Source organism: Pomacea canaliculata, linkage group LG2 (genome assembly GCF_003073045.1).
Source record: "Pomacea canaliculata isolate SZHN2017 linkage group LG2, ASM307304v1, whole genome shotgun sequence".
NCBI classification, from domain to species: Eukaryota; Metazoa; Mollusca; class Gastropoda; order Architaenioglossa; family Ampullariidae; genus Pomacea; species Pomacea canaliculata.
In genome coordinates, this window is record NC_037591.1 from 8,797,478 (window position 1) to 8,823,509 (window position 26,032).

Here is a 26,032-nt window from a genome sequence, read left to right on the forward strand (position 1 = left end):
GCCGTTCTGGCAATGTACATCTCGTTCGGAGACATAATGACAAAGCTGTCTTTGATTGTCTTTTGGTGAATCAATGTAGATGAACTACAGCTCGTAAAGCAACCCAGGCATTGGGTTTCTTTCTCTCACTCTGTGTGTGTGAGTGTGTGGTCCTACTGAATAAAATATTTGATTCTCTATCATCGTCGTCGTCATCATCGTCATCAATCGTCATCATCATCATCATCATCATCATCATCTGTTTGATAGTTATGTTCACATCTCCTCTGAACGTTAGTTCAAAGCAATTGCTCTGCAAGAAGGTACTTTTAAAGTCATTTATCTTTATCCTCTTTAAATTTTGTTGCGTCAACGCTTCCTATAAGCTTTTTAATTATTATTATTTTTCTAGAATAAGCGTCGACTTCAGGTACCCGGGAGATTTTTGTTGACGGGGAGCCTGGGGAAGCCAAGTCGCGATGTTTGACGTCGCGGAATGGAGGAAGGGAAACAACTCTTGTTTACTGCCTATAATGTACATTGCACGATTATGTCCTCTTAATTAGCCGCCAAATCTGAACTGGTGTAATTTCGGCATTTGTTCAATTTGTACACCTTTTATTCTGATTGGTATATTTATGTATATTTTTGAAGAGATCATTTATTCTGAATATACGCAAACACACATAAATATATTCTTCTGTTGTGTGGGACAGTTGCATGTCATAACGTATCTGCATAGCTCGATCAGTACTATTTCAGTTGAAGTCTCCCGTATACCTGTTGCACGTATAAGCGCTTTGATTCTTCCATCCGCTCTACTCTGTTTCTGTGACACTACCCCAAATAAAGGGATGTGAAAAGTATAACGGAACGGGCTAAAGACATTTCTTCCTCGTGACGTTTCCTCCATGTCCTTCGATCCCGGCTGGAAAGAAGCTGGGAAAATTTTAAAAGAAAATGAAGACAAAAATGCGAAGATCTCCACAGGTTGTATATACATACATGCTAGTGTTAAAAGAAAAAGTTTAGAACAGTGACTTACAGAAGGGGCGGTTGAAGCTCGTGGCGGCCTTGGGAAAAAAAGAATCGGTGGCCCCTTCGCCCGCCAAAGTCCATAAAACCAAGACGTGGCGGCGCCCGGGATATCTCATTAAGGCTGAACTTTTTAATACTACATACAGCTTACTGCTCAGACTCTATAAACGATAGTAAATAAAGTGGACTAATTAACAAGAAACACAAAAGAAATTCTCATGACTGTTATCTGCGAGGAAGTAGTTTTTAATGAGCGAGAGAGAAATGGTAATTCCGAAGGAATAATCCATGGCGGGAAACGTCCATGGTGGGATGGGACAGCACATTTGCCCATGACAAACGATCATCAAGGATTTAAATCTTTCTCTGAGTATCGAAAGTGGTTTTCAGTGTTGTCTGGGATGTTAATACATGGGAATCATGAAAGAATAAATTGCCATGACGGGATACGGATAGAAAAATATGTCCCATTGGTAATTAAGCGCGATGGGATCGAAGCCTCATGCAATCAAAAGCAAAAGTTGTACCACCTCTACGTGTGTGTACGCGGCCCTCAGGGTCTTCAGCACACGCTGATGGGTCTCATCATATATTATCGCAACAAAATGAAGACAAATCAGATGAAAGAATGATAACAGGCACGCACCCGCACACACATAATAACACACTACATTGTTTGCTTATTGTTCGAAACAAGAGTAATTCAAGTTGTTGCATATAGGTTTTGTCTGTACATAGATATCTCAACCTGCAGGCCTTGTATATAAGGTGACGTGAAGTAAACTCTCTGTGACCTCACACACAAATAAATATAACATTCGGGCATATTAAATAGGTGCATGTACGGTCACCAGAAGCCGGAACAAAAGCAACTGTATACTTTTAGTTAAAGTTCATTGAGTGTAAACTTTCATATAAAAATCATACCAAACTGGAAATGAAACCTGCTTCAGCTTTGTTTTCTTTCTGTCTTTCTTAATCGTACGCATTTCGAAGACGAGTTGACGGCTCGATAGTTGAATGATATTCGTATACGATCGTGCTGCAGCCACACCCCCTTCAATCAAAAATATATTTTAATTACTTTTTTAAAACACTAGATGTAATATTAGCTTTCTTTGCCAAAAAATTACAGAGTGAGAGTAGGAACGATATAAACTTCGCCTTGTCTTTGCATAGCGAGAAAATAAAGCATGAAAAAGTTGGAGCCAATCACAGCTGTCGACACAACGTGACAAACATTTCTTAACATGGCAGAAGCCAACAGAACGGGAATTTTAGCCAAGGCGCAGAAACGACTTTCTCGCACCAAAACAAAAGTGAGTTAATAGTATGGTTTATTCAAAATAATTACGTGAAATATGCTATGATGTGTCAGTGATAATATATCTTTTGTGTGCGTGATTTCTAGCTGTGTGCTAGTTCAAAACACGCAGGTGTTATCGTCTGACGGTTTGAAAGCGCTACGAAAGTAGTCTCAATGACAACAGTCAACGCTGGTGCCTCCCACTTCGGTTAGGGAAACATGAATCTATAGTGCGATCATGATGTACATCTTTTTGTCTATGAAATCGTGTCTTTTGACTCCATTATTCGCTGTGTATGACTGACTAGAATCGTCGTTTTTGTGCTACTTTATAGCTAGGAATACATCTTCACCACCTGGGATCACGATGAAGCGAAATTTGGAGTTATATCTCGGACTGCTGTCACAATATTACAGTTAAAACATAGGCTGACCCAAAATTAACACTTCTTTACTTAGGCTTGTAGGCTGTTAGCAAATTTCACTCTTGTCAACACTTAAGAAAGATTTAAATATTGGCACGTTATCAAGCATGCCAAATAGTTTCAGAGTATAATATAATATGAAACTATTTCCCCTGCTTTATATCTTGCAATATACATAGTATACCTTATTACTAATAAGCAATTTTTTATTTGAGACAAGAATATTGAGGTTCTTTCAACTAAGTCAACTTTGTAGCAATATTTCCTCTCACCTGAATGTAAAACTATAGTACACCTGCTATATCAAGTAACAAAACAGGTTCAGTCTTTATAAAGTTCACATCTTTAGGTAATAAACATATTTAATATGGTAGTCCAATGTGTGTATATTTCAAAGACTCTTATAATAAATTTCCTTGAAATTTTTTGTAAAGTGTTTTCATGGTAGTTTGGTTGGCAAGAAAGCAAAGAAAATGCATAAAGATGCTTTATTATTGATTGTCATTTATATAATATTTATATCATCATCACATTTTAAGCAGCAGCATTTTGCCAGCAGTGGAATGGTTCTTGGAAATTGCAGGCAAAATAGTCCACTAAAGTACAGTGACCCTGTGGATGTAGATAAGAAAACCTTTTTTGTTTAATGACAGTTTGAGATTTCCACAAGTATTTTCACCATTTTTTTATAAATCCTTCTTTTGTAAACAATACTCTGTTAATTTTTATTCTTTGTATTAATTTAGTGCTTTATATTTTAATAAACAGGTAGTGTAATTGTGTATCTGTGTTATTGCCATGACATATTCTTAATTTACATCTGAGCCAGAATATTAGGTTTTCTTTTGGGGTTAATTTCATATTTCAATTTAATGAAGAAGGGAAAAAAACCAGTTTTAGTCTGGTGATAAAATTTCGGATCCCTTGCAATGTTTTTATATTCCACTATGCTGCTGAGTCACATTCGTATGTACAAGAAAACAATTTCCGCTTTAGATTATTAGACTTTCTTCTCTTTGCATTAGGTAAATTATTCAGCTCCATAGGTGAAACTCTACAAGCTTTATCAATAAAAGCTTTGAAAGTTGGGTATGGGGGAGGATATGGACTTATTTTTATTTTAATATGTAGCCAGTGGCCAAAATTGTCAGCTAGTTGATGATAGTGAGGTGAATGTGCTGCTTCAAGTGTGTACCTTAACCAGTGATAGAGGTCACTGCTTGTTCATGGCAAGGCCGGATGATAAAGGCAGCTGTCATCAACTTATTGAAGCTGTTGTCAAAACAAAGTGTGTTTACCCCCAATTTTGTAGAATGAATCACAGCATCCACAATTCGTTTTTCTTTCCACCATCACAAGTATCTTACCTTTAAAAGGGTTCCCTTCAGACCTAAATAAATCTGAGAAAATTATCCTGAGTTGAATGGAATCTCTAGAACTGTTGACAGCCAAGTTAAGAAAATGTAAATGTTTTGGAAACTTTATTGTTGACTAAGTGCTGTCTGTTTGGGTACTCTTAAAAATCATTGTTTGCAACTGTTGCACAGAGCAATGCTAAATAGTTCATGATAAAGGCATGAATGTGTTGCTTCATATGTGTACTTGTGATAACAGGAATGAATAACTATGAAAGTCTCACTTTGCAGTGATGTGTAATCAATATCCAAATAAAAAATTGAAAAAAATTTCAGAATTGGACATCACCCTTGCAAGTGCTGTGTTATAACTAGATTAATACGCATGAATAAGGAAGCACTTGTTGTAACAGTTAAATATATGCTACAGTTTCTTCCATGTATTTTCTCTTCACTAAAAAATAAACTCAATGGGGCGCATACATCAGGGTTGAGAAACTGACAAGGAAATATACTGTATGTAAGCATGTCCTGTAGCACCACAATGTCATCTACTAGGTCTTTTTAGAAAATATATATGTTGTTGATTTCTTGCAAAACATTGTTTGATGGGAATTGCAGTAAAACATGAATTATTATGAGGGCTTACAAATGATCAGTGGCTGTAAGATAGCAGAGAATATTATAAGCACTACACACCAGCAATAACCCAGTTCACTTGGGTGTAAATATATTTTTATATATATTGCAAGTACATTTACAACCGGCGTGTCCAACCATACCTTCATAAATCAGAAAAGAGGCTCCCATCTCAAGCTGACTTGCTCCATAAGCACATTTTTTTTAACCATTAACCTTATATAACACAAGTCTGCATAGCTGAGGTTGTTTAGTGTTCCCTTTGTTTTTCAGTGAGGGCTAAATCCAGTTAAAAGATTTTTAACAGCTGATCATGAATGCTGTTTGGGTTTGTTTTAAATATTTTTTGTATCTGGGTGGCAGCTGATTTAGGAAAAGTGAGAGAGAGACAAATGGAGGGCAGGAGTAGCGTTATTTGAAGAAGTCACTAAAGGATTGAACTCAGCGAAGTGTCAAATACATCCTAGATTGTGTGAACAATAGCTTGGCAAAAAGCCCAACCCGGTAGTCCTTATCTCTCCTCTGGAGTAGTAGTTACACTTCCTTGGATTATATACACTAAGAAAATTGCACTGTTCAAATAGAAGCAAATGCTTGTCTTCAAGCAGAAAGAAGAAATTGCATGATTTGTTTGGAGTGGGGGGGTATGGGGAAAGAAGGACCAAGACATAGCTCAAAGGCTTTTTAAAGATAGAAAACTTTCTGTTTAAGTTGTTTTCTTTGTGGTGTAATGGAAGTCGATCACCTGTTAACTGCAGCTGCCATTGGGAATGAGTCTGCACCGTTAATAGCTGCAGCTATGCACTGAATGGATGATCTTGTAACTGATAATAGGTGCAACTGGGTATTCAGAGGATTTTGTTGCTGCTATTAACTATAGCAACACTTTTGTAGAGTATCTGCACTTGGGCACACACTTTTTTACCACTCTGGATTTTGAAGGCATACAGTTTAATTCACTAAGAGGCAAGAAAGAGTTTTTCAAACTGTGAAGCTTTTACTTGGTTTATTGGGTGTGGTCATGCAAGATTGACACTTTAAAAGCCATTACATTATGTGTGTTTTTCTCTTTCTTCTCTATGCATAAAATGCATTTCCCATAACACTTTATATAGATATATAGTTTTTAATAACTCCCTGTATATACAGAACACAGCACCTGGGGTATTGACTGCATAATACTGACCACTATAGTATCAGCGGGCAATAAACAAAAAGTCGTGGCAGCTAGAGTCAGTAGCTGAAGCCAGCTTGTTAATACCTTTTTTTGTTTTACATTGATGAAAGAGGAAGTGCACCTTTGTTTTTATTTGGTGGGAGAATTAAAATGTATGTTGTATGTGTTTTTAATATGTCGACTTATTTATGTCCTACGATTAACCTAAGATTTCACAAAGATGAGGAAATTAGAGTTGTGTATTTGTTACAGGTATTACAGACGTTTGGCAAAGCAGACAAGTCAACAGATGAATCATTCGATGAGTTGGTGCAGAAGACAGAAAAACAGCAGGTAACTATAAAGGAAAACGGTCATTGCTTTAATAATTTCCTATGTCCAGTTTATGGACTGCTATTTGTGTGTATGGAGGGAGGGGGCAAGGTCTTTTGCTGACCGCTTACAGATTTCATGGGCATTTTCTCAGCTTGAGTAGCAGACTGCATACAGCTACATTGAGATTGTTGGGTTGCAGCCATTCAGATCTGAAAGTAGCAGTGAAATGAAAGACCACAAATTTGTGACTATAATTTGCTGCGCAAGAAAAAAAGTCTGGTACATCAACAGAATGTGCTATAAACCTCATTGGGAGCATGTCAGCAAGGATGAATAAGGATAGTAAGTGAAGAGAGTTTACATTCTAATACCATGTGTCTCTGGCTAGTTGACAAAGGTGCAAAGCTTGGAATTTTATTTTCAGGAGGTGGCGCAGCACTTACAAAAGGAAATCAAAACGTATCTCCATTGCGTCAGAGGTGAGTGCTCTCTTGTATGTCAGACATTAAGCGCTTGATGTTTAGACTAGAGGGTGAGGTTGCTGTGAAATCATGATTGCAGAGGGATGAGAAAAGTCAGTTTACCTAATGAGACCTAGCCATGTATATTCTCTTAGTCAAAATCCTCCAGGCATTGGAGATAACCTCTGCATGCTCGAATAGATGATGCATCTACACATCCCACCATATCTGCAACTGCCAGGAAGAGAGCTTTCAATTTTTTTTTTGGTTATTTTTTGACTCTTGATCATCAGTTAAAGTAGTGGTGCAGACAGGTCAAAGGGGATTTGATTAAGCCAATAACTGCTGTTCATTTGAAAATAAATACTGAGATAAAAAGTAGGGTTATTTGTGAAAATGTAAAACTTGAAAGTAGATGTTGAAGAGTTGTTTAGCAAGCATCTGATTTACAGACTCAAAGCAGTTTTAAAATTAAGGCAAGAGCTTTTTTTCAGGTGTCACTCCATCCTCTAAAAAACCCCTTTCTTGTGCCACTGTTCATTTGGCTAGATGTTTCTAGTAAATGTTGAGAGATTTTTATGAAAATAAACTACTGTTTACAGATTTTCTTCATAAAAGACAGTCAGTTGAGTTTTTTGAAAAAGAGAATGTGGCTGCCAGATATATATTTTCTGAATTTCTTGAACAATAGTTTGGAAGATGACAAATCTGTAGGTGGTAAGTAGCCCTGTGTGAGTACTGTCACAATGACAGTATGAAAGGGGGAAAAGTAAAATAAGGACTGCCTTGGCCTGTCGCTGGAGCACAGCATGGTTAGAAAGAAAAAGTCACTTTGAAATTCAAAGTAACTTTGTAAGTTGACAGGTGCGTGATCCACCTTTAATCACAACAGACGACCTGCCGTGAAGGGCGCAGGCTGAAAATAAACTGTTCATGTATTCTTTCCGTTGACCCCCGTAAATATTTCCTTTATTACTAGTTCACCAAACCTTTAAATTCCCTTTCCGACCTCCCCAGCGAAACTCTGCACGCCATCGTCTGATTTAACTGTGTCCACACCCCTAGTTCACTGCACTCAGCAACCACCCGCATTCCCAGCGTCGACAAATTCGCTAACACATTAAATTTCATGTCTGTACGTGCGACCTTCTTTACGAACGCTGGGAGGAGCAGGAGGGAAGTAGGCGTCGACGTTTATCAGTTTAAAGTATCATTTGTTGCATCCCGTTTCCTCTTTCTCTCGGGTTGTGCATTCAGTGATCTTCCGCCAGGTTTTTAAGTAGAAATACAATTGGCGGATCGTATGTAGTGTGGACTGCGAAGGGCATTTTAGTGCGTGCATTCCTTTGTATGTGCGTGCATACAGTGTATACAGACGCCCTGCATGTTTGTGCCGTGATGCAGACCCACGTGCCACGCAACATGTGTTGAGCGTGATTAGTTTTCTCGTGAAAGAGGCGGGCATTCTGGAAGGGATTGGGGACTTTTCAGGCGTGTCCGGCGCAGAATGAAAATTCCGCGGAAATTAAAAAGCAGAAATGAAAACGTAGGTCCAGAGACTCGATGTGACTGCGTGGTTGCTGCTTTGGTGAGAAAGATGAGTTGCGAAATGTCCTGTTTGAGGAAGGAGAGAAGCTGGGGGTTGGAGGGGTCGTACTCACAAAGCAGATCGAAGTAGTGTTACCCGAGAGCTAGCCCGCAAACGCTGCGTGGTCCTTTAAATGGCAACAGGGCTTGTTAGGGCAGTAGGTGTTGATAGGTCAAGCAAAGTTTAGGATAGGGATTATAATGAACTACACCTCCAAACATGATGAGGTCATAAAAATCACATTGAGGCTGCAAGGGTACCATGATTACTTCAGGTAGAAGATAATTATAACACAGATGGGAAGACGGCATTTGAGGGAAGTAATACCATTGCTGGAAGATAAATCTCGGAACATTTGTCTTCTGTCCACAAGCTGTTGTGTTTGAGATAACGCTGTACTAGTCAGGTCGTGGGTGACGGCGAGCTATAGTCAAGACATGCATCAAACCGCAAAGGCAGTGAACTCGGCGCCCTATGATAGCATTTTTTTCCCCCTTATGCCCTCTAGATTTTATAGGGGAGGCTGCTGCAGGGTGGTTACTATTGCTTTTGCCGGGACACAGTAATTAAAGGAGTGTCCGGTTTGCCACTGCTTTTACGTTAGGCAGCAGCTTGTTCAGTCCTGTATACGCAGGTGTTATTTCATGACAGAAATGACTTTGGGTAAGAGTCATGCTGTGAAATCCCTACGACCATCAGTACTCTAGTGAAAAAACTTCACCACTGTAATGTGGTGGAGATTTTTTCCCGGTGGGGGGTGGGGTGTAGGAAGACTGATGGGCTCCTCAGAGAGAGAAAATGGCTGTTTTTTGACACAATTTCATGTAAGGCAGATCAGCTAGAATGTGGCAGCTTTCTGTCTGAATGCCAAGCTTTCATTGTTTGGACTCAGACCTAGACTTCATTCTACTATACTAGTATCACCATGCACATAATCGCAAAACATTAGAACTGATGCATACCAAGAATTCAGCATTCAACGCATTTGCTTAATTCAAATTCATTTTTTAAATGCCATTCAGGTAATATTAACACACTGCATGAGGCTACTGTTATCATGTGACCTTTAGTCATTCCACATTAACACAATAGCAATCAAAATTACTCAGTAAATTGCAAATGTCTAGTGAGTTAGTGCACCTTTTCAAGCCTCCAAGTGAGATTCTTTTAAAAAAGCACATCTGTAATCTCAAGAATGTTAAGGGCAATGTAACAACTTACTTTTCACACATGTTTGGTGATGCATTATTTTGTGTGATGCCAATAACCTGTATACACTCCCACCTTGATAGTTTACCGACCATTATCTTGCCCACCCCCACCTCTTATGTGGCAGAATAAATTACCCCTCCCCCCATCCCAGAGTTAATCTTGTTATGGATCATATATCCTCTTTAAATTGCCAACCTCTAATCTCATCTTACATTTAAGACAATGGATGGCTACAAGTTAAGGAGTTGTAAATGTAATTTGCAAAAGTGTTTTGCCGATTTATGAAGCTGTTACTGCAGTGATAAGATTATGATTTTCTGTCCCAAAGTTGTGGGTTTGATTCTTGTTGAATTGTTTTTCTTTCTGTGTATTTGTATTTATTTATTCTGGAGATCATTTGCAGTTTTTTTCACATTAACTCAAGAAGTATAGATTAGCTTTGGAGGTTTTGGTTAGATTTAGTGTTTGCTCTAAGATGATTCAGCAGATAAAACATATGCAAAGGTACATGCTTTTTGTGGAAAGTGAAACAGTTGTAGTTATATGCAAAATATGCCTCTAAGTGGTGGGCAAAGTTTTCTTTTGGTAGGCCAGTCTCAAAATTCTAAGATATGTGGCAGGCCCGGCATCTCCAAGATGGACAACACAGCAAACCTTAATAACGAATGCGACGTAAATGGTACATAAGGGTGTCACCTACTTAATTATGTTGTAAAGTGAAGCTGCTGAACCTTCACAATAAAACTTTTACAAGCTTTCCTTTGAAGGGCAACAACTTAATGCTCTCTGCGACAAACTCCACAGTATGTCAGCCGTGTTATTTGTACCCTGACTTTGTTTCATTAGAATTTTTACAGGGACTGCTTGAATTCGTAACCACTGTTAAATTAAATTTCAATCATATTAACCTAGAATGAATAAAAAGAAATGAAAACAAGTGCACCAGATTTTGGCAGTGGGCTGGTCCAAAGACATCCTCGGGTTAATACCAGGTATTTACCCACCCCTGCTCTATCCACTAGCTGGATGCCAAACTCTAAACTAAAATCCTAATATTTTCTAAGCATTCTTGCTGATTGCTGTCCATTAACCATAAAGCTAGCATCATACAGTGTACCAATCCTCAGCTGTGATACGAACTCTGAGTTTAAGTGCATGCTAGCTGTAGAAATCTATTTACTAAAGAAAATAAAGGCTAAACTGCCAGACATAAGTTAAGATTAGAAGCAGAAATCTCCACAAGAAAAGTCCCCACTAATAACAGAAACATTTGAAATTATTACCCATTTGCACACCATTACTAGATTTAACTTTTTTTTTTTTTAATGTGTAGTTTTCTTCTTGTATTCAATGTGCTTAACAGCAACATAGTTAAGATCTGTAAAACCCAACAGATGTTTTTCATTAAGAAACCTTTACAGATCATTTGTTAATGGTCAGTGTTTACAAACAAGCTTGAACATATGTAAAATATGCATCCATTTGTGTGCATTGATATTTTAAGTACAAACTGATAAATGTTAATTCTTAAATATTAGCTATTAATAAAACAATGTGTGGACTGAAGCAGTGCTTATGTTTCTGTTATTGGAAGCTGGAATGATGCTTAATGTGGTTATCATTGTTTATAATCAACAGGAGGATGGCATTTCCTCTAAAATGATAGACTGGCTGGTGAGCCTGAGACATAATTACAAACCTAAGCACAGTTTTCAGTGCCTTATATATATATATCATTTTTCTGGATGTTAGCACTAGGTCAAGCCAGCAAGTCTCTTGCCACAGCTGTCAGTCAGACTTATGAAGAGGAGTGGACTGATGCTGCTGAAGTCAAGAAATCTTTGGAGGTAACATTACCACATTGACCTCATTAATATTGTTCAGTCAGCTTTGTTCCTTCTTTCTCAGACAGGTAACATGTTCATGAACTTCAGGTAATGACCAGCATTATTTCCCTAATGTTTCACTTGGTTCCTATCTTTGTATGTGTGGATGTGTTTGAACATTTATAAGCATATATGCACATGTGTATTGTAAGAGGTATTAAATTCTACGTATTGTTCTCGTTTGAAAATGAGCAGCAATATTTTGATAACCTTTGATAATCTATTGATCCCAAGTTGTGGTGTTTCTTGCATTCGTAAAATGCAGAATCTTTTAGTTGTTTAACAGTACCACAGCAGCATCTACTGGAATTTTTTTTTAACTGATTAAGGCATGAAGTTAACCTGCCCATTAGGAAGCATTTGATGCAGGCAAAACCCTTTCCATCATCAGTGCTTTAGCCAGGCAACACAATTGTATTTAACATTGTGGTTGTTCGTAATGACAAAACAATCTGAAGTTTAGACTAACAAAATACTTGTACACCATCTAAAGTTTATTGGGGCTGGTGGCTATTTTAGTCAGTGGTAATGCTTGTAAAACAAACACACAAAATATTTAAAGGAAAATTAGGGGATCAATAGCCTGGTGGTTAGAGCAACAAGTCCAGTATTAAAGGAGTGCACAGTTTGATAAACTGCGTGATGTAGCGTACTTTTCCCCAGTTTACCAACTGTAGAGTACCTGATTCCTAAGAGAGATGTGGAAGATAAGGTAGCTCCCCTACCCTCCCAGGTAAGTGAGATGCCTCATTTCCTACAACCATTCACAAAACTGACTGACTGTACTGTTTACCTGTTTTTTATAGAAAAAAATAAAATGTCCCATTATGCCAGCAATAGTTTTACACTCCAGTTATCTTTTTGTTCAGTCAGTGGACCTGCTGTGGACTGACTACCAGCAAAATGTACACGAAAAGGTGTTGGATGTGCTGAACGATTATATTGCATCATTCCCTTCTCTGAAGGTATTTCTGTCATTATGCTTTTCATTGGAACATTTTTTTAAGAGGAAGCTATACTTTTTACATTTTAGACTGCTTTCAAACCTTATATTTTATGATAAGATTAATGGAGCAAAAAGCTGGTAACAATAGTTATTGTTTTTATGGAAACATTCTGAACTGTGTTGCAGCTCCCTTTCTCATAGAGACTTCGTGTGGTATTGCATTATGTATGCTTTCAGTCTGTGAAGAAAAATATAAATTGTATCTGGATTGTAGGCAGATTACGGGCTTAGCATTCAGGTGTTTCAGTACTCACAACAATAAACTGCATGAAACACTGGTTTATTATAATATTTTGAAGGCTCGGATAGCCAAACGTGGCAGGAAGATGGTTGACTATGACAACAGTCGCCACAATCTAGCTGTATTGCAAACTGCCAAAAAGACTGATGAAGCCAAAATAACCAAAGTAAGTGAAGTTTTCATTTTTTACTCTTTGAGTTCTTACCATTTTGTAACATGCAGTTAAAGCCATTAAGCTTTAAAGTTTATTTGAACACATATGTTTTCATAAACTCCATTATCTGTTTGGCAGCTGAGCAGGAAATCCTGAACTGTAAAGAGTTAATGTACAACATGGTGGTTAGATTTTTCATTGCTAGAAATTTCTGTCACTGTTTTCTATCTGTCATGGATGGAAATGTCACTGTTTAGTTCTTGTCATGCTGAGTTTTTTACTTTATCTGCCTTATTGAATTTTTCAGGCACAGGAAGATCTGAACGAGTCAAAGCGCATATATGAAGAACTACACAAAGAACTGTGTGCAGATCTCCCAGATTTCTACAACAGGTCACTCTGCTCACTTTCACGGGTCTACCCCCTTCCACTCTGTTTTAATTCCTTCCTGTTTTTATTGGTGATTTTTATTTCAATATTTGCTAAAAGATCTAATAAATGGACGAGCATTTATCTGGCCTTCTCAGCCCTTAAGATTAAGAAATTAGTAACTAATTTTATCCTCATGAATTTTAATTCTTCTTTTCGGAAAAATGTAACTTTTTTTTTTTTTTTCTTTTTTTTTTTAACTTTCAGTCGAATCACATTCTATGCTGACATATTCCAGAAGCTATTTGGACAAGAAAGCATCCTTCATTGTGAGCTAGCTACGGTAAGTCATTTAAAAACACACTTTCAAAAAAAAATAATCTTCAGGTGTCTTGAATTTTTATGAGTTATCCACAAAACCTCATTTTTGCACTTATTTATAATTAAGATGCCCACATATTGTTTCTTAAACCAGTCTTAGTGGTAAATAAAGTGACCACAAAAAACATATTTAATGTCTGTCTAATAGCAGCACCTCATAATTAAGGAGGCGGTTGTCTGGTATGCTGTTTTCCAGATATCAGACACGGTGAACACAATCAATGAAAAGTTGGCTACAGAATTTCTACATTTTGCGTACAAACCAAGACGGCCTCTTAGTCAGTCAGTTTCAGACAAGTAAGTCCATGCTTATTTTAACAAACTTTGTTTTATGTGTTTGTTGCATTAATTAGTTGCAGAAAGTTTTCGAACCCTACATTCTTGCATGCCCCTTGTCTTCTTTATAAATTTAAAGTATATTTTAATACGTCTGAGAGGTTGTCTTTATTTACCAGTCTTGAAAGATTATGTTCACTAAATGTTTTGAAGATGAGTGGTGTAGGATAATTGCTGCTATAGCTTTTTCACAAATAGCTTTTAACACAAATGCTATTTATTTGGGCAGATATTTATCATTGTACAGGTAACTTATTTTACTTCATCCTGCTTATTATCCCTGAAACATTTTGGATTTGATATTGTTTAAATCCTTTTTGTAAAAGTGAATGATGGTAAGAAAATATTTCAGTCAGAAGTAAAGTTTCCCCACACTCGTGCACACAAGGTTGTCAAAATACAAAAATTTGACTAGGTGTCTGTCATGAATACAAAGGTGCATACACTGCATTCATATGTGCTCTTTCAAACTATAGACAATGATTTGCCTTTGGGCTTCCCAAAATCTTATACTGAACCCAAAACAAAATCTTACTTTAAAAAAACTAATAAACATCATAAACAGGCTTTCTCCAAGCATTGGTTTCAACAACAACAACAAAAATTATCCAACCTCACGCTACAATATTCAACATGGGCCAAGTCTCTCACATTCAGAGCTCACATATGTATCCCCTAAGTAATTCCTGGAAATTACTTATTCAGTCAGTACTAAATATCAGTGAAAGTAAACAATAAGCTTTCCCTTACACTAACAATTATTTGATCAATTTTGTTTCATACATTAAATATAAACATTGTTGTCTTTTTGAAATTTTCAGTTAAAATCAATGAATTATACAAAGACTTGTACAGAAGTATATAATTTACAATTATGCCAACCATAAAATAAAATCGGTGCCTTTTCTACTAAATGAATATGAAATTACCTTAACTAAGCAAGGAATACTATTAAAATGGATACTTGGTGCACACATATTACCTTTCAAGCTGTCTACTCAGGAATGCTTTAACAATGATCATGTGTTAAAGAAGCACAGTGAACTCTAATAAGCTCTTTTTTGCCTGCACAGACTTCACATTCACTAGCTGTCAGTTCACACTCACACTAGCCACACACTCTAATGTACACAACCAATCTCAATTTTTTTCATTACTTTCCAAACCTTTGGGAAAGCAAATCCATACCCATCTCCAAACTCAATAAAACAAGCTTCTCAACAATAATCAATCTGGATTTAGACCCAAACACTCTTGCCTCACAGCACTAACATCTCTAGCAGGACAGTCATTATACTGCAGTCATCTTCATAGGCCTAGAAAAAGCTTTTGACACTATTGATCATAATCAGTTCTTTAAGTAATAGAACTTTACAAGTTTAGTAACTGCTCCATTCACTCCTTAAATCCTTTCTCTCAAAGAGATCTAGAGAGTCACAGTTAAAAACTAAATGATCAGTCTTATGTCCTCTTTGGTTGTTTGTCTACATAAATGACCATCCTTTTCATATCTCCCAGTCATGTGAAATGTTTGCCAACAGCACAATACATGCATGTCACAAACAAACTAAGCCACTGGCGGCTTTCCTACAACAGAGTGCTGATGAGCTTCAGTCCTGGATGGAAGAACTAAATCACATGGCACTCGCCCCATTAAATCAAAAGTTATGCTTATAACAACACAACTGAAGAGACAGAAGCTTAAATCCATCTAAGTACCCAACAAGCATCAGAAGTGCAAAGCCATAAACTTCTAGGTGTTACTATTGATAACAATTTGTCAAGGTCCTAACATATCCTAGCCATAAGCAAAACTATAGCACAGAAAAACTCTCCTCTGGAGAATGTTAAATCCTCTCACTCGGAAAGTGTTATACACAGCCTGTATTCAGTTGACCATTGATTAGCTTCAACTTTGTGGAACTCTGTTAGTGGTGCTTTGATAAGGCCTCCTATTAGCATTGAAAGAAGGACCATCAAATCAGTGTTACTCAAACCAAAAAAAATACAGCCTCATGATTTCCTGTCTCTAAGGATTCTGCCACTACTAACTAGATTAAAATTCATAAAAGGTATGTTGATCTTTAAAATACTAACAAGCAAAATGTCCTCTAGACTTTCTGCCATCTTTTTTGTCAAAATACAAAGTCTCTAAAGCTCATTATTCTTATACCGAAAATTGACCTATTTAAGACGAGCCTGAAATATTCTGGCAATGTTGTTTGGAACAGCCTTCCCTCATATCTACAGGGCACTGGTGGTGCTTGACCAATGTAAAGGTTGGCTGTCCTGGGTTCAGCTCTCCTCTCAGGCACTCTGCTCTTTCTGTGAATGTGGCATCTCTTTACAGGGCTGGATGCCTTGCCATGATATAGCCTTAGTTGCTGGCTAGGTGTAAAACACCAATCCCTTCCCCCATTTCTAACCCTTTGATTACCTACAGAGGCTTCCTACCCAATATAAACACCTTTTACTCGCTCTGACAAAACCAATGTGCTACATGTTGCTTGTGCTTTAGCCAAAAAAATACCCTTTGTATATTTCATAATTTTTTTTTTGCTACGATCTTATTGCCTTGTTTTGAATAATTTAGTGTTTTTATTTCTTCTGGTTAGACCAAGGGCTAGATGCAAAAGGCATCACTTTTGTTTGTTGTGTTATCCTCATAAAGATTTGTCATTTGTCAACCAAGGGCACTTGTCATGTCATTCTTATTGTCTTTGTCTTTGTCAAACTTCAGCTTGATCAAGTTGTGGTTTAGCTTGAAGCGTAAAAATGTTTCCTAAAAATATTATTTATCTTTGTTCTTTTTTTTTTTTTTTTTTTTTTTTTTTTTTTGTCATGGTATCACTTTTCAGTTCTCAAACAAGATTTTACGCAACTTTAAAGTGAGTCATCTTTTTTCTGAAGAAACTGTCACCTTTAGATATTATACATTTTTTCATTGTTTTTGTTAACAAGCTGATTCAATAAAAAAAATCTTAGCTAACAGCTTTTAAACCAACAGATCATCATATGATGATGGTGGCTAATGGGTTGCCAGCTGCTTTAATATTGAATGCTTGTTTCATATTTAAACAAACAAATCTGTTAATGTAGCACTGTTTGCCTAATTTAGATATTTTTATGCGAGTAGTATTTTTTTCTTATACTATTACTCAGCATAACTGTTAAACTTTTGTTATATTCTTATCCCCTTCTAGTAAGGTTAAGGATCCATCAGTGCCAATTGGGATTCTTTTTTAAACATCGTACGAGATATTCCTTGCATCAAGAACTTGTTGGAGAGCTACTTAGTATTTGAAATGCATTTTATTTGCCAGATTACTGGCACAAAACCTTCGCAAAGAGTGTTTTTTATTCCTTTGTTTCCTCCAGTTGAAAGCTTTTTTTTTTTTCTCTTCAATAAATATTTACATATGTACTGCATTGCCTGTTATTGTCCACCTTTCAGGGTAATGAGTTTGTTATAGTGTGTGTAGCAGCAACATGTTGTCTCTTGTGCATTGCATTGGAACTGTTCTTGTATAAATGATTTGACTCTGGGGTCTTAGTGCTATCTGTCATCTCTGACTTTGGTGTAGTAGAAACGGAATCATCCGTTTCAAAATGGAGTATGGATAGTAGTTTTTAAGAGTATGAATGATGAATAGCTGAATGACACCAGTAATGACAGAACGATGACTGTAATGACAGCAATAAAATGGTTGTCAAAATGATTGGAGTGTAAAAAGACTAGACTGTTAACGTTAAGTTGCCTTTATTAAAATAATTTTTTCATAAGAATTTATGAATGTGTATTTTTCTGACATTTATCTTTCCTAATAATTCAGTAGTGGCTTTAGCTTTCCACAAACAAAGCAGATTCATTTCTTTCATGTTCATAGAGTGATAAAATGTGTGCATTGGATTACTTTGGCTTATGCTAACAATTTCAGGTTATAGAGTTGGAGCAGGGTAATTTTTTTTATCAAAGAAATTTGAGGGCAGGAAGGTTTGTTCACTACAAAAATGTGTGTAATGAGAGGAAAGATTGATTACCGTTGCCATTTTGCCAGCACTTTATGGCACACTATAAATATGCAATAATTTTTCTGGTCAAGTTCATCTCTGGGGAGTCAGATACTTTTTGTTTATCGTCACCTTCTCCTTAGCCGTTAACAGCCTTCTCTATAGGTGGTACATCTTGTCATCTTTATTTCAAAATGAAAGAGTAGGAGGCAGAGACAGAAAAATGTTCTGTTTTATGATTGATAAGCTGGTTTTTGTTAAGCATTGCGATAATTTTTAAATGCCATGAAGTCTCCTTGTCAGTTGAGGAAGAAGGAGTTGTGTCATGAGTATAAACAAAATGCTCAAGATATCACTACTTATTATTTTTAAAATGATTGCCAACTCATTTTGATTTTTTTGCCATCCAAACTGTGTGATGCAGAGTGCCTGGTCATTTTATGTTAAATTTTCTACTTTGTTTTTATTAATGACTTCTTATTGTGCCAATCAGGTTTATGTACACATAAATGGATTGTTGTCTTATTGTGCATCGCTGCTGCAGACTACCTGCATCTGTCACAGATTATGCTATGTGCTTTTCACTGCTGTTTACCACCCTTGGGGACTTGCTGTTCTTTTGCACTGTGTGCCGCTAATATCACAACCATGTTGATTTTTTTTTGTTTTGTTTTGGGTTTTTTTTAACATGCAGATTAATTTCCCTTCCTACATAATAGCAACCCACCAGTGTTCTGTCTTGCCATGCACATACATTATAAGATAATCCAGTGTTTGGTCTTACCATCCACACATAACCTGCATACACACTATGTTTTTTATTAATTTGCAGCAGTGAGGAACAGGAGTTGAATGGTGAGTCAAGTCCAAAGCATCAGCCTTTGTCAGCTTCTGCCATTCAGAGCACACCAAGTAGACAACAGGACACAGTTTCCAAAGGTAAAGCTAATATGTATGTTATTCAGTGTCCTTGTTCTGTCCCATTTTGAGATTATTATTGCTAGTTATCTAGCTCAGCATTTTGGGATTTGTTATTTATTGTAGACTGATTTGTATTAAATATTTTGCCTTTGTTTACTGATATGCTATGGGGGAGAAAAGAGGAATAATTAGTTCTATGACCTTACCGTTGTAGATGTTAAAGCACTCAGTTATCTCGGGGCCAGCATTTGTGAGGGTGGTGCCCATCTCCTCTGCCCAACCTTCTATGGAGTCAGGTACCCACTCCAAGCTAGGTGACCTAAGAGAAGTGCACTGTGTGACATTGCTATAGAACTGGATAGTGTGTGCACCTTCTGCTTTCCATGGTGCTGTTGTAATGGCTAGACTATCCAATCCCACCTTAATAAGGAAAGAAGTGTGAACTGAGATTGGTCATGTTTGATAAGAAAGGAGGTGTGAACTGAGACATGTTTGAGCCTCAGTGACATGTTCTGAGATTATGTAGGTCATGATGGTCCAAGCATGCTGGTAACAATGCTAGCAGAGCAGCAGGATGCATCATGTCTCAGTAATTGCTATTTTTTGGTTGTGCAGTTAAAAGATTTGTTATAAAGTAAAAGCAGGGATAAATCTAGTTTGCTGAGTGTGCTTCTGATTTGCTTCCAGGTCACTTTTACAGCAACGAGGATGAAGCAAAGTCTCCAGTCAGAATAAATGGCAGTATTGATAACAAGGAAGAGGTAAGAATGGAGCATTGGCTTGAACTCCTTTAATCTGAAAATATATCTGGCAGTCTTAGATGGTGGAATTGTCTGTGCTATGCTGCTAGCAGTAGAGTCTGGAGTTGTCTGTACAGTGGACTGCAATGAGGTCCTAATAGTTCATGTAAAAAACATAAGGCTCAATTTTTTTTTCAGGTGGTGGCTGTGTGTGTGTGTTTGTGCAAATGCGTACATGTGCCCTTCCAAAGAGAAGTCTCAAGAGTTGTGAATAATAGTCTGTTGGAGCATGCTCATTGTCTTCACAGGGACAGCAGAGGATCAGCCCAACACTACTGGCTTGTAAACCAACTGCAGCTCCCCTCGATAGCACAACTTGTTCACTACCTGTGTCTGTTGCTCCCCCTTGGTGAGCAGCATCAAGAGTGTGAAAAAGAAACCCCCCTTGCCTCCACCTACCCATTCCACTTATGCTAATGTCTCTCTTGCTCAACCCCTCCCCTCTCATGATGCCTCTCTTGCTCAGCCCCTCCCCTCTCAACATATCACACAATGTGAGCAGTCACCACCTGTGCCATATGCAAATCCTGCTCAAGAAATGGCTACGTTAAAGTCTGAGCAAGTCAGTGAGCGGACTGAAGGTGCAGGTAACAGGACCTCTTCAGCTGCAGGTGATGGGACTTTTGTTCTTTCAACACACCAGGAAGAAGTTGACCAGGCTTTGAGTGAGGTGGTGCAGCCCAGCCCACCCGGCAACCTGATGCTGCCATCTTTGCGACCACCTCCAAACTTATCTTCCAGTTGTAGGGAAGGAAAAGTGTACAAGCCTTACAGTTCTGTTATGCCACAAGATACTGCCTCTAATGCTGCCACCCGAGGCATGGCAGACAGACAAAGCAAGAATATGTTTTCCAGTGTGAAGCTGCCCTCTGCAATTCCGACCAAAAAAGCTCACCACCAAATAAGCTAAACAATGCAAGTTATAAAGAGCCATTTCAAAATTACAGCAATGTAGTCTATGCTGACAAGCCATCTTCCTTTCCAAATAAAAAGCACTGGAAAGATGATAACACAAATGACATGCATGGTCCTAAAGAAAATATCGACAGTCACCAGGAGGTGCTCAACCCAAGACGCTGTGAGAGTCTGGATAAAGAAGGCAGTACCACCAGTTTAGTGCTGGATGTCTATGAGGATCTTTCCTTCAGCAGTCAAAATGAGCAGTATACAGGCCTTGAAGATAAAATGTCATTTACCTCCTTTGAGCTTTTGGAGCCACAAACACGCAACGATGTTTCCAGTGCTTTTGTGACTGTCTCATTTCAACCGGAAATATCTGAATGCCCTAAAGGCAGAATTTCTCCGTTGAAGCTTGATTTGCAGTCCTGTGAAACAGAAGATGAAAAAGGAACCATGCAGCGTTCAGTTGTTGTTTTGCAAGAGTTAGAAGTACAGGTAGTAGATTACACTGAACCACTTTATGAGACTTTTTATGGGGATGGTGAGGAAGCAATTAGACCTGATGACCCGTGTAAGGATAGCCAGTGCAAAATAATGCCAACCATTTCGTCTGATCTGTCAAATGGTTCTGGTGAATCAAATGGCCCTAACAAGGATGGTGGAAATACAGTGAAAACTGTCTGTGACGTTTATGAGTTGGTACTTGACAAGGCAGCAGTGCGCGAGAAGCAGACCCAAGATGATACACTGCCAATCACTTCAGTTGTCAACCTGTACAGCAGCAAGGAGACCCAGTCAACAGGACAAGAAGAGTCCAAGAAAACATCAAAAAATGCTCATAATATTACATCACAAGACATTATAAAGCCTGACAAATACTCCACCTCAGAAACAACTAAGCTGAACAAGCGAAAGGCAGAAGATTCAGATGGGCAGCATGAAGAAGGCAAAATGATAAATAGTTCAAATGCAGAGTCAAGAAAAAAGCAAAAGAGGCATGCAAAACTGAAGCTTCCAGATAACAGCAGTAGCAGCAGTGAACCTAGTTTGAGTAGTAGAGAAAAAGTTAAAGTGACATCAGAGAAAAAGTATATCTGCAAGAAGGCTGTCACCAAAGCTGGAAACAAGTTCAGGATCTGCTGGAAGAAGAACAGAAAATAGTAAGAAATCAGTAACAAATTCTAGGATGTTGCAAGGTAAGTCAAAGCATCTGGAAGGAGCTGAATCCACTGTTGGAAGATTAGAGATTCCTGTCCATCACTGTTTTCATGATGACAGCTCAGATCCTTCAGGATGCCAAGGTGCAAAGCTCATCAAAGGGAAAGACAACAGTTTGTATGCTGTGACTCAAAGTGGCAAGCCAGGTGTAGGTGAAAAGCAGACATTGGGGATGCACAGCCTACTGGATGCAGATAGAGCATCTGGTGACCAAGACAGTATCCTGAACCTGCCCTATACCCAAGTCACCTCATCGGAAGATGTATTAAATCCTGCCTATCAGAATATTTCAAAGGATCCACCCTTAAGCTCCCCAGACTGCAAGATTGATGACCTATTGTCTTGCTATAAGGAGCAGCTGAATGGTGGTCAAGTAGATCCTTATTTAGTCTGCAAAAGTCAGGCAGTGCATCTGACAAAACCACAGACTCAACACCACATCACAAGCAGATCAGACTTACCCATCCTTAAAGTCCATGTCCACGCACCATTCTCTCGTGTGAGGGAAACCAGCAATGCCTGTCATGAGGACATGAACACTGGTAATTCACATACTCTGATGGCTGCCTTCCTCCGGTGCCCAAACACTACAGAAGAGGCTTTTGGGGAGAGTCATGAAGAGGCTATACAAAGTGAGGGTGTGGAGAATTCAAAAAGTGTTTTACAGATGGAGAACAGACAAGGAGGTGACGGACAGTTCATAACCAGGCAGATGGCAAGTGCTATGTCAACAGAACAGCTGGCACATTTGATTAAAGACACAAAATCAGCTTGCAACTCAGAGGTCTTGGATGTTTCTGGACTAGGAAAAAATGTCTTCAATGATCAGACATTATTATATGCAGCAGTGATGACTTCAGAAAGTGCTGATTACCAAGCTTTTGAAATGTTACCTTCTGAAGTGAAGACCCATGCTAGAAGTGTCTTTCATACAACAGAGGATCAGCCAGCGTGTGTCTCTGCACACATAACACATGCAATCAGTACAGTCCACACATCAGATTTTGCACGTAATTCAGAAGGTGCAGGTGTACGAACGTTAAGCAACACTGCTGCTGCTGGCCAGGCACATCTATATGCAGCAGAAACAACTGTAGAGCACACTAATTACAGCGCTTTTGATATGTTACCTTCTGAAGTGAAGACCCATGCTAGAAGTGTCTATCATACACCAGAGGATCAACCAGCGTGTGTCTCTGCACACATAACACATGCAGTCAGTACAGTGCACACATCAGATTTTGCACATAATTCAGAAAATGCAGTTGTACAAAAGCTAACGGACAATTCTACTGCTGGCCAGGCACATCTGTATGCCGCAGAAACAACTGTAGAGCACACTAATTACAGCGCTTTTGATATGTTACCTTCTGTAGCACAGGCTCATTCCAGCTCTGCCACAATTTGTTCACATCATCTCCCCCTGTGTGCTTTCGCACATGCAGCACATGCTGTCTCCAGTGCAATGCCTGCTTGTGATTTCACTCATGGTTCAGAAGACACAAGTGTTCAAGAAGTCTGGAAAAATTTACCCAGTGAACAGACATTCTATGCAGCAGTTACTAGCATAGAGCCCATTACCTGTAGCATGTTTACTTTAGAGCCTCAGGCAAAGTGTGTGATAGCTCATGCACAAGAGGAGCAGTCAGTTTGTGCTTCGACATGCATCACACATGCTGTCCCTACTATGGTGCACACATCCAAACATTTTTCCAGTCTCACAACATGCACTTCTTCAGGCAGCCCTCAGCAAGCTGAACAAGATGGACAAGTTCAGAAAGGGAAGAGACTGTGCATTTTGTGAAAATAGTGACATGTGATGATGGCAGTGCTAACCAGATTGGGGGCACCCAGGCTCACCATCCAAATGTACATGATGGCAACGATGAAAGACAGTCTGGGCTGGAAGGCAAAGTCAAAACTACTGAGTTTCCAGTAAAAGTCAACATTGTGAGGTCAAGGGATCCATCACCTGGTACAGTGTCACCTCTAGCTGGCAATTTTGAAGGATCAGAATTTGAAATTTCAAAGGGAATTGCAGACATAACGTCTCAAGATGCAGGAGTTAAAACAGCAGAGGAAGACCCAGAAATGTGCTTTGGAGATTTCCAGGCAGAAACTCTTGAAAATGGAACTAGCCAACAAAAAGATTCAAAACCAGAAAGTTTTGAGCAGCCAAACATTCTGAAAGCAGGCCTCTCTGAAGCAGAGTATGTGAGAAGAGAGAATGTACAAGATGAGGCGAAGACAAAGGATGCAAAAAAGATTGTTGGAAGTCCTGATAATGTTGGCATGACTGGAGTTCTGGTGATGGTGGATGGTATAGGAGGAGGAGATGTTCCTATGGACAACAAAGGATTTTCACTGCAACAGTGCTCTCAGTGTTGTCACCATCAATTTTAATGTTTCCGAGCAGGACAGCAAATCATCCCAACCAGCCCAGACCCTAGTGATTGGGAACAGTTCTCCCACACCCACAGCCACTGTTGAGGAAGCAGATTTGCTGCATTTGACTCTTAAGCAAACTGAGTTTCTGGAAGGCCTTGACAGCTCAGAGATGCTGCCATCTTTGACAGACTTCAGTGCCCAGACTAATCAGAGCCACATGCAGACTACTGATTTTTTGCCACCAATATATGAAGATGATCTTGCCATTGCTAGAGACAATTTTGCTGTTGTTGATGATGCTATTGAAAAGATGCTGTTGCATGGAACAGTGAGAAGTAACAACACTGCTGATGACCTTGCCCCATCTTCTAATGACCAGAAAGTCCTGGGGAGTGCCTGTTGTGCCGAAACTAACTTTGCAAGCTCTTCATCACTTCCATCGTATGGAAAGGCAGATGGTACTTCATCTTGCTCTTTAGAGCACAGCAGCAGTCTTGCATCGCTGAGAGCAGCCACTGCATCTTTCAGTTTTGGGCAGGTAGAGGAAGACATAAACCAGGCAGCAGGGGAGAATGGTGTGGCCAGTGACAGTGCAATTGGCAGCCAGGGGGGCATAGACACCAGCAGCTACCACAGTCAAGTTCCCATGATTTGTGCCAATGATTTCAGCTCATCAGAATCTGGACAAGAGGGAGCAGCGCCTGCATCTGAAGTAGGAACATGCGACACTACCATCAGCAGCCAGGGATCTGCAGCAAGCTCCATGGACCTTATCAACAGCAGGAACGAGGACTTGGTGTATTCCTACCGCTTATCCTTCAACCAGGATGCTGTTTACACAGCATCTGCCATCCCAATTCCACTGAACACTACCAACAACTTCCACAGTAACAGGATTCTGCAGGGTAGAAGCAGTCTTCAGTTATCACCGCTTATATCCGAAACCAATGCTGTTGCTGCTTCACCCCTGTGCAACTCCATCTCTGATTTTGGTGCAGAAATCAACAATTCCATCCTTCCACCCATCACTCTTTTGGCGCAGCAGATAGTGAGGAATGCTTACCATCAGACTGCAATATCAAATATCACAGCCTCAGAAAATGGAAGAAACAAAGAATCTTGCAACCCTGCAGCAGACAAGGAAGAGCAAAAAAGTCCTGTCCTCACTGACATATCAGCTTACCATAAAGTAAGAAACCAGCCCCCTCTGCCAAACGATGTCAACACCGAGAACAATCAGGGAGACAGGGAGGGCACTGCGGCCAAGGGCGGGCAAGTAACAGACACAGGCAGCCTGTCAAAGCAAGGAACAAAGTTAGCACATTGGAATGCTGAAACCGTTACAGCTGGCTGTCTGCAGGTAGAAGATGCAGGCATAGCCACATGAGGCTTGCAAGAACTCAACAGAGTGGTTTTATGCTTTCAGTTGCATGTTCTTTAGAATATTGCTGTTCTTTCACATTCAGATTTTGTTGTATTGTACTGGCTTACAGAAAAAATTTGTGCATGTTTTCTAATCATGCCATTTTAGCAAGACGCTACTTCTACCATACAGTATATGTTAAAATGACCAATTAAAGGTTGACTTACAAAAAGTTTGAATGAATAAAATATAATGTTTGCAAACAAGTTATATTTTAAATCTTATAGACAGCTATTTATTTGATTTTGTTATTTCTGTTGTGGATGGTAAGCTTTTTATCCATTTGGTGGTTGTTGCTGTTCCAACAGGAATTTGTGTTTGGTTTCACCTGTTGAATTTTTAAATTCGAGTTAGTTGGCATACTTGATTTGAAAGATCATGAATTATTTAAGGTATAGATAAAGTGCTATCTCTTTTCTGTCATTCACTATACCATCACTGAGATTTTATGAAAATAAATGAAGCACTCAGTTGTACACCCTCAACATTAGCTGAGTTGTTTA

The 26,032-nt window shown here is 38.8% G+C and overlaps 1 protein-coding gene across 6 annotated transcripts in view; it reads left to right on the top strand.

Moving 5' to 3' along the window:
* The first annotated feature begins 2,199 nt into the window (after positions 1–2,199).
* LOC112556965 (myc box-dependent-interacting protein 1-like) overlaps positions 2,200–26,032 on the top strand; it is a 32,111-nt gene continuing 8,278 nt past the window's right edge. Inside the window, exons 1-14 of one of the 6 annotated variants that reach the window (XM_025226480.1) lie at positions 2,200–2,336; positions 6,172–6,252; positions 6,659–6,713; positions 11,248–11,342; positions 12,251–12,346; positions 12,687–12,794; positions 13,090–13,175; positions 13,419–13,494; positions 13,729–13,829; positions 14,098–14,115; positions 16,727–16,756; positions 18,712–18,818; positions 19,488–19,561; positions 19,849–19,984. In XM_025226480.1, the coding sequence (XP_025082265.1) occupies positions 2,268–2,336; positions 6,172–6,252; positions 6,659–6,713; positions 11,248–11,342; positions 12,251–12,346; positions 12,687–12,794; positions 13,090–13,175; positions 13,419–13,494; positions 13,729–13,829; positions 14,098–14,115; positions 16,727–16,756; positions 18,712–18,818; positions 19,488–19,561; positions 19,849–19,953 (1,101 nt within the window). In that variant the 5' untranslated portion in view covers positions 2,200–2,267 and the 3' untranslated portion in view covers positions 19,954–19,984. Of the gene's footprint in view, positions 2,337–6,171; positions 6,253–6,658; positions 6,714–11,247; positions 11,343–12,250; positions 12,347–12,686; positions 12,795–13,089; positions 13,176–13,418; positions 13,495–13,728; positions 13,830–14,097; positions 14,116–16,726; positions 16,757–18,711; positions 18,819–19,487; positions 19,562–19,848; positions 19,985–24,016; positions 25,467–26,032 lie in introns of those variants that run through there. The other 5 variants (XM_025226476.1, XM_025226478.1, XM_025226477.1 and 2 more) reach the window with 5 other exon arrangements.